This window comes from Taurulus bubalis (assembly GCF_910589615.1).
Source record: "Taurulus bubalis genome assembly, chromosome: 18".
Taxonomy (NCBI): Eukaryota; Metazoa; Chordata; class Actinopteri; order Perciformes; family Cottidae; genus Taurulus; species Taurulus bubalis.
The window spans coordinates 10,531,333-10,546,891 of NC_136606.1; the positions used below are offsets into that span (position 1 = coordinate 10,531,333).

At 41.5% G+C, this 15,559-nt stretch overlaps 2 protein-coding genes across 4 annotated transcripts in view; both read left to right on the forward strand.

Moving 5' to 3' along the window:
• prex2 (phosphatidylinositol-3,4,5-trisphosphate-dependent Rac exchange factor 2) overlaps positions 1–12,646 on the forward strand; it is a gene marked incomplete at its 5' end in the record, with an annotated part of 81,175 nt that extends 68,529 nt beyond the window's left edge. For all 3 annotated transcript variants that reach the window (XM_079234165.1, XM_079234166.1, XM_079234167.1), the window contains 5 exons: positions 2,777–2,843; positions 3,379–3,569; positions 6,853–6,955; positions 9,569–9,636; positions 11,721–12,646. In XM_079234165.1, coding sequence (XP_079090291.1) covers positions 2,777–2,843; positions 3,379–3,569; positions 6,853–6,955; positions 9,569–9,636; positions 11,721–11,766 — 475 coding nt within the window. In that variant the 3' untranslated portion in view covers positions 11,767–12,646. The remainder of the gene's footprint in view (positions 1–2,776; positions 2,844–3,378; positions 3,570–6,852; positions 6,956–9,568; positions 9,637–11,720) is intronic.
• Positions 12,647–13,853: 1,207 nt separating this feature from the next.
• Positions 13,854–15,559, forward strand: part of cUnh8orf34 (chromosome Un C8orf34 homolog) — a gene marked incomplete at both ends in the record, with an annotated part of 51,744 nt that continues 50,038 nt past the window's right edge. The window contains 1 exon segment of the mRNA XM_079234265.1: positions 13,854–13,922. Coding sequence (XP_079090391.1) covers positions 13,854–13,922 — 69 coding nt within the window.

Here is a 15,559-nt window from a genome sequence, read left to right on the forward strand (position 1 = left end):
TCTCCTCTGAAAACATCTGTGCCTCAGATCCTTCTTCTTTGACGCTGCAGCTGACTACTATTGCTCCTTTGCTGTAAAGGGCCTTGAGTGTGCTATTGTCATGACGGAAGCAGAAACAAAGAGAATTAAGTATCCTCCTGGGCCCAATAAAATAAAACCAGCTACAAGCAGAGCAGGTCATCTCTTGCCTGCAGCCAGATCCTCTATCAGAGTCTCATGTAAAAAACGATTGTGGGGGGGGATTGTTATTGCAGAATAAGGTACAAGAAAGCTGCAGGTGTGGTTTTCCTGATTTCTGCTGATATGAACAGTGGAAATGCTCCGAATGACGTGGCTGATTCCACAGTTTCTGTAACCTTACCTTTTGTTTTTGTTCAACGCTGGCTGACAGATCACCATCTGTTGATTATCTGTTAAAGTTCTGATTGTCGATAAACTCCCCTCTGTATAGTCGTCGTCATTATGTTTTAAATGTGAAGCTGGAGAAAAATGATAACAAGCCTCGATGTCCTGCCATCACAATGGGGCACCGAGAGTTCAGGGGCCAAAACCTGAGAGACAGGACAGGGGAATAAATAACAGACCCAGTGGATTTAGACTACATATATAACGTGTCTGTAATATATTCATAACCTCACACTGTTGTGTTTGCATTTACATTTATCAGTCATCAGTTCAGAAGCTGTAATGCAGGTCCTGTTTAAACCACACGTGTAGTCTGACTCTATTATTTTGTCGTTGAAGACCTCCAGGAGAGTCCTCAAGTTCCTCAAGCTGTGGCTGACAGTATTTTTAGAACAACTCTAACAACAAGAGGATGAGCTAATCAGTGGGTATTGTGACCTTGCTTCTGCAAACCGATAAGCGAAAAGGGACAAGTGGAAAGTGGACACATACACACACACACACACACACACACACACACACACACACACACACACACACACACACACAAAACACACACACACAAAACACACACACACACACACACACACACACAACACACACAAACACACACACACACACACACACACACACACACACACACACACACACACACACACACACACACACACACACACATTAAAATAGACTAAATATTAACAATTGCAGGCCAATCAACTTTCTTCCGTGTTGCTGTTCTCTGCAGCGTTTTATCACTTCATTATCACTCAATCTCGGCTTTCTCTACATTTGACCTCTGAAAAGAATGATATTTTGTGAGGAAACACTCTTATCTAACTTTAATTTACTGCAGCCGGTTTGTTCTTCCACAGCAACCCGGTCTTAAACGCCACACGCTCACACACAGACTAGAATTCACGAAGTATGGATGCCAGGTTCACTGTAGAAACTTTAATGAGGACATCTAATATTTAGAGCTCTAAACAGTCGACCCAACAACATATCAGCCTGCTACCCCTTGTGTAGTCTGTTGTGGCCATTATGCCAGTTAAATGCTCTTTACAGGAGTTGAAAAGGGGCTTGCATCTTTTGAATGATAAGACATCTTGAACCAATTACATGGGCTGTTTGCTCCATCTGAGCCTGTAGCAAACTCTGCCTGTAGCCATTTAGAAGAGCGCGCCATAAGGTTTAAGGATCATTTGCCAGATAGGGATTAAACTCCTGGAAAACTTAAGCAAGTGAGGATACAATATGCTCAGGTTACTCATCTGTGTCCGTTTAGTAGATTTCACATGTGAATAGGAAACATCAGCTCACATGTCAGACTCATAGTCTCAGTCTACTATGGAGGTTAAAGGCCTTGTCGTATATACTTGAAAGCCGCTGTGGGTGCACGTTTGTTTCCGACTGTGATGAAGTATATAGTTGATCTTTTTGTGTGCATTATTCTCAAGAGCTTTTAACTTCAACGAGGCGGGTTTATAATCACTATATTGAATCAGGGATGTGTTAACTCTGCTCTGATGAATTAATTCCATTAATATTATGTCAGGCAGAAATACCACAGTCCTAATGAATGCCTCCTTGGATTGATTTAGCAGAGGCCTTTGAAATAGCAGAGTGAATGCAGAGTGAATGAGCCTTGCTTGGCTGATTCTTGTAAATAATCTCCCTCCCTCAAAGTCTGCAGTTGCTGCATCTCTTAAAGCAGTTTTTTCTATTTGCGATTTCAGAAATGTGTGCTTTATGTGTGACTGTGTGTTGTACATTAGTATAGCTTCTTACAAAGAAGTAATGGAGTATGTGATTTTATTACAAGGGATTTAATGTGGTGTAGTGTAGCTATTTTTAGCACACTGCTGGATTACTTAGATTTGATGGAGCCACAGACTGCTGAGTTTGCAGCAGCAGCACTCCACCTCAGATGGACTCATTGCGGCATACATCTCCTCTGTCTGCATAATGACACCAGTCCGGTGCTGCCTCCGGTGGACGGCAGGGGAAAATAGCACCAGATCCACTGTACTCCATGAATGAATGAGGCAATGGTATTTGGAGCGATGCCCAGGACAAGAGATGCTTATTTTGTGTTTCTGCTGAGCTCTGTCCAAGTTACTCTCATGATTGATAGTCAGATGGTGGAGCTCCATAATGAGCAGGTGGCCTACTTTCCCGGCCAGGGCTCCTGCTGACCTCTTGGTGCAGAGAAAAAGAAGGCCACAGTGTTTTTCAAGCAATGGAGCTACTAAATAAGAACACATGAGCGTGATTGTTAGCCTGCTGCAGTATGTTAATACTTAATGCACATTGTTTTCTTTATCCCACTGCATTTCAAATATCAAGTTAGAACTGTTGTTTCTTCCCCTAGGGCTTTCTACCTGGATCAGTCCAACATGCCGCCCAGCTCCGCACCCAAAGCTGCCCTCGTAGACAAGGTGAGAACAACCCTACGCAACCTCATGCTGCATTCAGGACATCAGGGAAAAACTGAAGAACACGAGTAGATCTTTATGCTGATGTGTGGAAAGTCAAATGATGTGTAAAATCCAGCAAATAAGAGCTGCAGCAAATTCCTTGGCACACCTCAACAGACCTCAATGGTCCATCAAATACTAAAAATACTTTATTTCCTGAGACAACACAAAAACGGATCTGATTTCACACAGCCATAATCTAAATCCATAGCGCCCTGTCATTACCAATGACAGTAGGGAAACGCATCTAAGCACATCACTAAGAAAATGAACAGAGCATTAGAGTGTGAGGCTGCAAACTCCTCACACTGGACTTCACATGCACACAACTCACCAGCTCACGTGCAGTCAGGATCACGCTGCATTTATAGCACAATCTCAGTCTACTTGAGGACCGCAATCACCTCATAGTCAGCATTTTGCTCATTATACAGCTTGGCAGTGTTTCTCTTCCTCGTTGGACCCCACTAACCCCTCCCCCTCTGTGTCTGCCCAGTTGATGCGCCCCTTTAATGCTCTGGAGGAGCTGTACCGTCTGATGGAGAGTTTTATCAGTTGTCGCCGCACTGCTGCCTGTCAGTACACCGCCTGCGGGGCTTCTGGAGTGGGGCTGCTCTCTGTGGCCTCTGAGCTCTGCTCACGTCTGGGAGCCACACACATCGTCATGTGCAACAGCGGTGTTCATCGGTGAGTGTGTGGGCACAAATGCTGTACATTTCTTCTAGCACTGTAGGAACCACCTCCACTTAAATTATACATTCCTGCTTATCGTTTTCCTGCTTTTGATGGCTCGCTTGCAGCTTTCCATTCCCTTTCATCTCTCTTGCATTAACACTTTTCTCACCTTTAAAACATTTCTAACACAGTTTGTCCCTGGTTCTCTGCACCTTCTTTTATCCTCTGCCGACCTCTCAATTTCATGAGAACCCTGCACTCCTCACCATTGGGATTTTCTATAAATACACATTTGTCTGCATTAATTACGAGCAGCATATTCTAGTTAATAGGGCCGATTGTTTCTCAGGCCAGATGAGGGACTTTCAAGTAGGCATAGCACTTTGCACAGGAAGGTGGCAGGTCAATTACTTCCATTCTCATTGAATTCTATATATGGCAGCGTAATTCACCTGCTGCTGAGGGCACCAACTATCAGTGCACGAGAACAGAAATATCCTGGTCGTTTGTCACCACTGATCCCCAGCTTTCATCTCTTACCTACTCTTTTCATCCATCCGCCTGCCCTTTTCTATGACACCCTCTTCTTTTACCCCACTACAGTTTCCATATCTTTTTGTCTCAGTCACATGCACACAGGCTCACACACGTTCGCTTTTTACGCGTTCGCCGGATGTGAGCGATGGCTTGATAAAGTGCTGTGGATGGAGCCGCCTGGTTGCCTGAGCTCTAATAGAAGGTTCCTGTCTGTGCAATGACTGCTACTACTTTATTAACCCACAACCTGTGTGTGTGTGGGTGGGTGTGTCTTTGCAATTATACACACAATCTACAACTCACCCAGACAGGCAGGCTAAATGTACTGTGTCGCAGCAGGTGACGGGGCCTGCCATATTTGGGATTATATGTGAACTGGCTTTCTCTTTAAACACCGTTTTACCCACCAAAGCTGCAGGCTGATGGATGTATTGGATTCACTGGAATGTGAGGTATCAATGTTTTGCCTGATGCAAGTATCCACAAAACCAATGTCATCTCGATATATATATATTCTTCATATAATTTGAAACATTTAAATATTCAAAAGGAATTCATGCATTATTGTTCATGTAAATTGGGAACAAACTAATTTTGCTATAATTGAAAAACCTATGAAACCAAGCCAGTAGACCATTAATGTGTAAATTGCATTATCAGTGTGGCAGCCTTCTCAGGCCCTATTGATTGGATTAGTTGACTTGATGGATGAGTTTTAATAACAGTGAAAGCGGGATATTTTGGGAGCATCAGCATTTTGCAAAATGCAGCGGCGCTTTCTTCCCCAGACTTTTTTTGTCCATCACCCCCACAAAAACCATTAGAGAGGGAAAAGGAGAGTTCATTGTCTGACAGCAGAACAAAAGATGATATCAGAGGGGGGAGAAAGTATCACAGGCAGGACGCCTAATCCACATTCCTAGGCACTTACTTGCTTTTCATTCATTAGAGTCAAATTTCACACTATTCAAGTAGTTCTAAATGTTTGGACTCAATACACTTTTCGCTTTCTCTTTGCCTTTCTTTGTGTTTGTCGCTCTCTTGTTTCATCTCATTTATCAGAAAGGACTTAGATCTGGATTGAGCACAGAGTGTAAATGGGATATGGGCTGGAACAACATAAAACAGATGGGTATGAATCACCTCGTACTATCCCACCAGCCCTAATGAAAAGGGAAGCCGTGCAGCCTGTCTGTCACGCACACACACACACACGCACACACACACACACACACACACACACACACACACACACACACACACACACACACACACACACACACACACACACACACACACAGATTTTGTGCAGTTCCTTCATCCAGCTCCAGCTGAAGAGATATTTAAAGATCCTCTGTGGGTGAATTCCTTTATTGCTGTAGGAAGCTCAAAATGGGTGCTTAAAATATTCTGGGGTGGCCTCCATAGAACAATCTTTTGCAATTCTTTACTAGGATATCTTTTGGCACATACTGGAGATGATTGTTGAGTTCATTATTTTTTCACATCATGTTACACCGTCATGGAACTCAAGGGGTCTTTTTGATCTTGATCTGATTGACACAAAGTAATATCTTCTGGCAGCAATGAGTTCCCTTATCGTTGCTCTTTAAAAACAAAAGAAAATGTTTTCTCAGTTGGTGTGAAATCCTGCCACAAGAGAGGGAGATATTAAACAAACAGCTCATATTTCTTTGCAGCCCCATGGCAATGTTACTCAATGAAACCGAGCCTGGCAGCTTTGGAACTTTAGAGAGTTCAATTTGCAGTGAAACGGCCCTGGATCGATAGACTAGTACGGCTTGTTATCACTGAAAGGTCAACAGCAGCCTTGACACCTGTCACAGGCTCTCCAAGGATTTATCCACATGCTGCCTTCTACCGCTGTCTCTCTCTCTGTGTGTGTGTGTGTGTGTGTGTGTGTGTGTGTGTGTGTGTGTGTGTGTGTGTGTATATATATGTGTGTGTGTGTGAGTGAGAGAAGGTGAGACAGAGTTTGCTGTAGCTAATGAATCACAGACTCACGTCAAGACTCATTTTACGCACATCACACCCTCATGGTGGCGAGAGTATAACGTCTCTGCCACAGGAGAGGCGCTGACTCGTACTTGGACCCTTTACTCTCTGCTGCAATGGGAAGCATCAATCCTTGAGTTTTTACTCTCTCGTTCTGCTCGGTCTAAAGCAAAGATCAGGAGGTTTCGTTACTCTCTTGATGCTACGTGCTTGCTCGCTGTGAGTGACATTTCAGTGGCAAATGAAACGATTAATTGGCGGGGAGACGGGCGAAGGTAAAGCAGGAGGAATGTGAAGGCAATGACAAGGTGCCAAGCAGAGCAGGATGCGCACCGCCAGATTTGATGAAGTCAAACTGAATTCTGCCAGAGATTCATCTAATCTGGAAGAAGCCCAGAGTTTGATTTTGGCATGCTTTTGTTTTCTGTTGATGTTCGCTTCAGTCCCGCTTTCAATCTCCATCTGTTGCAAATACTACTTTAATTGCCATGAAAGCATGTTTTGCTGTTGAGTGAGAGAAGGTGTTTTATTGTCACTATAGATGATGTCATTGTGTCAAGCACAAACTGTATGCTTTGATTGTTCAGTATGTAAGAAATATGAAGATGAATAATGTTTTTTGGCACAACATAATTGAACTAACATTTCATTATTCCTCATAAATCCTCAAGATCTGATAAATATTCAGACAGAGAGCGCATGTTTGAGTTTGACCTTATGTTTCATCCTCTCTGTCCAACAGCTGCACCCTGAGTGTGACACTGGAGCAGGCCATCCTGCTGGCCCGAAACCATGGGCTGCCTCCTCGCTGCATCATGCAGGCCACTGATGTCATGAGGAAACAGGTATGTTTCACACGCATGCACAGCACTACATGTGTACAAAGCTCCGGGGCAGTGCTAACAGAAGGCTGAGTAGGAATAAAGACAGTGTTTTGCTGCTACAGTCCCCGCTCTTGGAGTGAATTTGTGTTTCAATCCACAGAGCAATCTCTGCATCCAAAAGCATTACATAAAACCGTATGCTTCATTGAGTCAAATGTGGCTGCCAACAGTACAGAGGAGCAGCTATGCCTTTTTTAACTTCCTTGGTCACAGTTTGATTTCCTAACGACCAAATGAGGGAGTAAAAAAAGAGTAATGAGAAACTGAACAGATTGGTTGGGGGTCTGGAGTTTGGTTGTTAGTCAGCATGTCTATATGGGGTCAAGGGAAGACATTCCCATTACTTTTTTCCGTGCGTAAACATTTTCACTCCACAAAAACTCCATGACCAGATCTTGGCCCATGGTCATTAGAAGGTTTCGAGTGGTATATTGCTGTTCGCAGTGAGAGAAGGCGGTTAGTCCAGAGCCCGATATCCTTCGGGAGGAGAGGCATTTAATTTCTGCACTGGGCTGCGGGCCAGGAGGATGCAACGCTGTGCATTGTGTGACCTTGAGTACTACTGTATGTGGCTGGGGGAAAAATCCATCTTGTATGGTGTGAGATGCTTGTAATGGACTATGAAAAAAAACATCAGCACTTTTTGCTTTAATCGTGTCATTGTTATACATCTGATTGTTAGTAGACATTTTCTGTTTTCTTGCATCTTTATTAACATAAAGACCACCAAGAACAGATGGTTCAGTCCACATAGAGAGAGAGCTTGCACTGCATTGCTCAACTGTGTGTGTGTGTGTGTGTGTGTGTGTGTGTGTGTGTGTGTGTGTGTGTGTGTGTGTGTGTGTGTGTGTGTGTGTCCTTGCTTTTAGACATCATCTGATGAATCTGATGAATATAAATGTATCACACAAGGTTTGGATGACGCCTCCTCATCCTCGCTGAATAGTTAAACTCACTGACAAAAAGGTTATCTGCACAGCATCCTGTCCCTACAGGTACCGCCCATCAAGCCCAGACAACATCATTCAGAATGAGGTTGCATGAGTGAGTTGGGCAAAATGGGTCCAATCACAGCTGGATTTATAAAAACCATCTGCACAGCAATTTCTATATTGGTATGTATAGGAAAAGTATAAAGACTCTCTAAACTAACTTATGAAGACAAATCATAATGTTATCCTTCTGGACCTGTTTCAGAATATGAAAGGAACAAGTAACTGTTTTTATAAATGCCAGGAAATGTAATATATTGAATATATTTTGCACATTTTAGTCGCCTCAGAAATCTAGAGAAAACGTCTTACGGCTGATCAAATGGAAAAAATATATTCAAAATGTTCTCCCTGGTGATATTTATTTCATTTTCTCATTGATGTTTCAACCATCAAGGCCTCTGCAGAATATTTAGTTTCAGTTTTAGGTGCAGATACATCAATCATGCAACAATCAGATACATGGTTTTAGTCATTATATAATGCAGAAATAAAAAATGAAGAAGATTATATAAAATACATGCAGCATTTTGAATGAGTGAGTGAATTGGTGTTCATTAAAAACCAGCAGCGAATGACTTTAAATGTTCTTGAATTTTTTTTGAAATACTTTAGGCATCACTACATTTTGTTTTTGGAGATCTTAGGTATTTAAATCAAGTTCAACTTGTTAAAATAACTTTAAAAAAAGAGCTGAGTCTCTAATTCATCTACTCTGGGCGCCGTGTCCTCTCGGGACATTTGGGGGCATCTCTGTCTGGAGGCATCAGAATGGATGGCTGTGATAGACATCGAGTAATTGCAGATGCTATCCCACTATCTGGACGTATCTCTGGGCAGGCAGTGAGATGGAAAATGTCAGAGTTGTAACCGAGAGGTCAGCTAATGCACTTTTGGCCAGTTGCTCCCTCTCTGCTCAAAGCGTAGACTTTGATGACATCTTCGGATAATGACTTGATGATGTATTTGTGTCTCGTGTGCGTGCGTCACAGAGGGAGAGAGGGTGCATTTGTGAGGGCAGGTGTTTGTGTCTTTAAACTGAGAGGCTGAGTTGCATCTATGTTTTAGTATCTGCCGACTCCAGCAGACTCCAGGAACATTTGCAAAGAGCAGACTGGGTATAATCAAACTCTGTCACACACACTCGCATACAGGAACAATTCATCTTCCAAATCCCTTACTACTTACTTTTATTTCCTTAGAAAGACTATTTTGCTTTAGCTAACAGAGGTGAAAGAGTGCAGATACATAGTCACTGCAGTTTAAATTGTAGGGTCTAAACATGCATCATATGAGATCTACTTTATAAAACTTAGAGGAGCAGTTGGTCTAGAAATTATTTGTTTTCCTCTCACAGGTGACTCACCAGTCAGTCATGGCCCGACAGGAAGCAATCTTACTTGAGGGAAATCCTCATAAGCAACGTGATGGTGTCCACTCGTATAGCTCATCAGCTGACTTTTGAAACATGTGCTTTTTGTGTCTTCTCACTATGGTGTTTTTCCTCAGCTCCTATTTGAGGCTTTTGCATTTCAACCTGATCCATGATGTCATCAACTTCTGATGCCTGTTTGTCTTTTAGGGTGCGAGAGTTCAAAATTCTGCCAAGAATCTGGGAGTGAGGGATCGCACGCCGTCATCAGTCCCACGGTAAAAACTGCAGCCACATCCTGTTTATGTAGGCCGACATCAGCATAGTGAACCGGAAAAGAGCACTCAGTAGAGTGCAGGTCTTCACCAGGTGTTTCTGCAACGACAACTGCTGCCATGTGTGATTGAATAAATACAAACCACTATTTCCCACAATGTAGCCCGCAAGGTATCAGACACTTTTTTCACTTTCACGCCTCACACAACAGATTTGCTCTCATTTTAATGTAGGCAGCCATCCACGCCAGCTCGGTGCAGTTTGTCATTTGCAAAGGGATAGTTTGAAATACATACATGCACTTGTCTTACCTAAGTGTGAAAATCAAGAGAGGAACCATTCATAATTTGTAGCGCGAGCGAGAATCATAAATGAAGCAGTCAGTGATCTACCGGCCGGTTGAGAGTAGTGAGGAGTCAGCGATCAATGTCGGTTATAAAACAGTCAATAGAATATGTTGTCAAAAAAATATGAGTGAATCAAGGAAACCACGAGAGGTTATTGAGCATGCAGTCTTAAATAAGCACAACAAATATTAAACTGATGGGATCATCAGTATGCAAGATTAGCCGTGTACAGACACACAGACAAACAGATTCACACACTCTAACATGTAAACTTCCAAATACATAACCTCCTGGACGGGATCGTTAAAGTATCTTAGCAAGATTAGCATGTCGTAGGTAATTAACTACAGCAGCCTCTGGTATGTGGGAACGCATAAACATAAAAAAATGACAAATGAGTAAATAAATAAAGCCGTCTAAGTGTTCCCTGACAGGTTTAAAATCAGTCTAAACACTTTTAGTTTACTTTTGCCAATGTCCAGCAGTTATGTATAGATATCTTCCAAAACATAGAACACTACTCTGGTTTGAATACTTTCTCCTATAATATCCATCTCTCTATAGTTAGTGTAATTCAGCTTTTTAGAAGGGCATGCATTAGTACAGTACTGTTGGCCTGTGTATGGGCTTTTTGAGCAGGACTGGGGCCAAATGGTTTCATTAGAAGGGAGCTCCCTGCACTCAGTAGCCCCAAGATGAGGACAAGGACTGCCTCAGCCATTTGGCTGTGACATATAGGCTTTCGTATGACAGGCAGCCCTTTTGAACCTTTTAGTGAAATTGACAAATATAATTAAGTAGCGGGATGATTAGTGTTGAGACATTGTGGTTGGGGAGCAAAATTGCTGCACTCTCAGTGGGATTATGTCAGAATTGTTGCAGTGTGAGTGACTGCTGCAGACTAGGGAAGTGTGTTTTGTGTATCATAAGACGTTGGCTGGTTGTTCACGGTTCTGTAGATGAAAGGAACAGTACCATTTTAGTGTGAGTTTGCCCTGCGGCCATTTCTCACCCAGACTAAAATATGTGAGTAGTTGGATCAATTATTTAAACTACAGAAGACAGCAGTGCTGTATTAGGAGGCAGGAAATACAGCTGATTGTACAAAAAATTATACTGAGATTAAAAAATAAATAAATCCATCCATCAATCATGGACAAAACTAAACAAAGGGTTATTAAAATAAAGTGTTTTATTCATTTAGGCAGCAGAACAGACCATTTAAAACTTGACTGTGAAGTGCACTGGTATGATTTTTTTTTATAGACTATATAACGGTAATAGTAAAAGATAATTCAGTAAAACAATATGCAGTGGATCCTATTCTTTTACAAATTTAAACAACCGACTGATGCATAATTCATGTGGTATTTAAAATATCAAGCATATGGCTACTCTACATTTTAAAAGTCATTTGTTTTTAAAATGCTTAATACATTTAATCAATTAGTTTATAAAGTTTATAAAGTTGAAAAAGTTTTATTTTTTTACTTTTTGAACGATGTTGTTTGCCTTTGTAGCACAAATCTTATTGTTTAATCGTTAATGGATAATTATTTTTCCATGATGACATTTCTTCTTGAGTCTGCAGCTTAAGATCTGGTTCTCCTTCCTTTGCACCAGACAAAGACCTGTCGCCTGAAGAAGTGACATTTCACAACAGATCACTGCTTTGTGTTCACGCATTATATCCTAGAATGTGATTGAATGCCACTTTTTGTCCATGTTTCTCTGATCAGGTTGTACAAGCTGTGCCAACCTCCACCCCCGGATGGTGACCCATAATGCATTGCATCCAGGGAATGCTGAAGTCTTGAGGAGCTTTGCGTCCTCCATCCACCCATGAAGGATCAACCTAATAAAGGACAGTCCTTGGGTCCATTTTTATATGTCCAGAGTAGCTGCCTAAAGTGTAAATAGAATTTTAAAAACGTAAATAGTATTTTTAATACTTTATATTTTCCATTGTTGTACTTTATACATATTTTCAGTTGTTTTTTTCATAATCTGCATCTGACAAGACAAGGACTGAGTGACAGAGTGAGAAAACAAAAGATTCATACCTGAGAATTCTGTTAAATTAGCCCAATGCAATGGGATGATCCCATCAAGTCACTGTCTTCTGTATTTGGGCTGAAAACTATGTTTTCTTTCATGAGGGACATTTTCATTTCATTTCATGATTTTATTTTAATTTGCAAATGAAGTAAGCAAGATAATATTGATTAAAGGATATTTGGCTGTGTTTTGTGGTAAAATTAGCCAATAATTGCCTGCTTCTCTCCAGATCTGCTTTATCGATTATATCTCAGTATTGGAAAACCATATGAATGTGTGTTTCGTTACCTTCCTCAACATGTTTATTCGCTTGTAAATATACATATGTGGTGTGTGAATGTGCGAAAAGAGTCATGCCATTGATTCCCATTGTGTTTGGATTGCTATGACTGTTACATGCATGCATATGAAGACTTTCATCGGTTTATCAGTATTAACATACACTAGGTTTGTGGAAGTAGAGCTATGAAATATATTCTACTATTTTATATTGACAGTACTCAGGATTAAAGTGTCCCTCTGTTACTTATTATTGGATGAATCATTGTAGATGGATGTCTAGCTCACTACTATGCAAACAAACAAGTGGTAATAAACAGCATCAATAAGCTCCAGGACTGTTTCCTATGGTTGATTTTTTTGCTGCAGATTTCTTTAAAACACTATGAAAAATACTCTCATACATACAGTATAGAACAATATAATAACATTGATCACAATGTAACAGCCACCAGTCAATAATGCGATAACCATGCATACTAGTATCCTACTTAAGTGACCCATTGTTCCTCACTAACTGTTTTAGATAAAATAGGATTAGATAACATATTCCATTTATTAGTCCCGCAGTGGGGAGATTTGCAGGATTAAAACATCAGACGGGTAAAGTGCACACAAGAGACATAGTAAAAAAAAAAGTAATAAAAAAAACATGAATAATCCACAATAACACTATATATATATATATATATATATATATATATATATATATATATATATATATATATATATATATATATATATATATATATATATATATATATATATATATGTATATATTATTACACAGTTCGTGTTTTTTTGTGGTCTACTGGGTTGTGCAGCCTGACAGCAGCAGGAAGGAAGGATTTGCGGTACCTCTCCTTCACACATCGTTTTGCTGCTTAATTGGCAGTAAACATTGATTACAGCTTCTTTTTTATTTATTTTTTTAAGACTTGTTGAACTTTCAACTTTGCTTCCGGTAGTTAGCGGACTGCACGTGTCGTTGCACCGTTTCATTAGCAGTCAGGGATACAGATTAGAATAAACCTAAATCTCGCGATGAACACAGTGGGGTAGGAGCAAACCCTATAAACCCTATACTATATATATATATATATATATATATATATGTGATATATATATAGCATAAATATACTAGATAGAGGCCCGGAGAATAAATGGGAGTGGCGCTGGCATCGGTAACACTGCTGGCAGCCAGTGGGCGGAAGATTTGTAATCTCTGTCACGGAGCTGCGGTGCCATTCATTGGCTTCTGCGGGGACGCTGCCGCCGCCAGAGAGTCAGTGAGGCGACAAACTGCGAATGGTCCCGGGCTGAGTCTCCACAACGAGCCGGGCTCCGCGCAGCCTGCTCCGCACTTAACCGTCTGAACTTAACGCGGCTCCGCTGCAGACCCAACCTGGTGACACACTATTTTTGCACATTTGAGTCGCCGAGACGCGTCTTTGAAGGACGACTTGTGACCGACCGGCTCACCTCATGATTTCATCCTGCTAAAAAAAGCTCCTGAAACGCACAACAGTTTCTTCATGGCGTCTCCACAACAGTCAAGAATTCAGTCATATCTGGAGAAGAATAAAATCGGACGCTTGTTTGAGGTGAGTGCACGAATGTACCCAAGAACTCTGAAGTTGTTGGCTGCCAATGTAAAGGACCATTCCGTGTCATTCTCGCTTTTGCTTGTGCTTAATGGTGAGCCCACATCTGCAATGCGAGCTGTCACACTGGAGCTTACTCAGGATACACTGAAGTGGAGTATTACTAACTACACTTCATTTTATAGATGTTAAAAAAATCGGCTGGGAAAACCTTCTCTTTTTTTTGCACTTTGGTGTCGGACTGTCTTGCTGAAACGTCCCACTGCGCTCCATGTGTCCATGCTCAGCCTTTCCATCAGTGATTTGCATTGAAACGATGCTGCTATACCAGTCACTGCCTGACTCGACATTGTTAAAGTTAGGGACACATGGAGAAGCCAGTTGTTATTCATCTTTGCACCGCAGGGTTGGCTTTACTGTGCGTTCTGCTACAGTGGACACAGAAAACTAACTACGTGCCTCTCTGTCCGTCTGCCAGTCAGGCGATCTGTGCGCTCATCGGGGTATTCTCAGTGTGGCAGCTCAGCAACCTAAGGGAGAGCGGGACTTCATCCTTTGTTTGCTATTGGATGTCTTGCTTAAAGCAGGACGGCACAGGTGTGAGGCATGATCAGAGTAAAGATGGAAAGAGGGACAGAAGATGTATCTGAACTGGCTTTTGCATGAGATGCAGCAGATATGCGAGGCTCGCTAAACAAGACTGAAGGCTCCTGTATTATCCCCATGAAGTGCAAGCTGCTCTATACTGTATTTATGACAAAGCCATATTCAAATGCACATATATATATCCCAAAGTGCTGATGTTCCACTTCTGTGCTTCGGCTGGCTACGCATTAGCAGCACACACACACACACACACACACACACACACAGATAGAGAGAGAGTCTGCATGTAAAACAGATGTAAGAGCAGTAGTGAGGCATGTTTCAGCACCATGGACAGAGATTCCGGCCTTACATGTGTTTAACCAGTGATGGAGACACCATATTTAATTGTGAGGCCACAGCAGTCATTGAGGCTCAACTGCACAATAGTGCCCTGTGTGCTCTCTCTCTGTTTGTTTTTCCTCCCTCCGTTTTTCTCTTTCACCTGCCTCAGTTTTTTGTGTAGCTTCATTGTGTCTCCTTTGTGTGAAAATTGATTAATGTAAAGTGTTTTTTTTAATCTTATGGTGATGTTTTCATCTGTGTATTTTATTCTGAAGTGCCTCCTTAAGATACCAAACACGGGTTATATTCAGACCAACACGAACAGAGATAATTGCTGAGTTGTTAACATTATTTACACTGTGAATAGTATATTGTGGGGCTGCATTGTGTAGTGTCGATTTTTCTGGAACGCTGACAGTTTTTGAATGCGAGTGAGGAAGAGGCATAGTAAGAGGAGAATATTTGAAAACCCTCCTTGCTCTGCCACTCTATTCTCGAGAAAAGGATGTAGGTGCTACCTTGGTGTTGCGCTTGAAAAGCCTTGGCCATTTTATTGTTGTCCCAAATAAAAGAAGAACAACTTCAACCCATTCACATGCATTCAGTTGTGAAGAATAAAGCTTGTTTTCATAAGAAGAGTCCAGAAAGAGAAGCTGCAATACTCCTGGTAATTGTCTTTTTGATCTTATATAGTCAACTACAGCTGT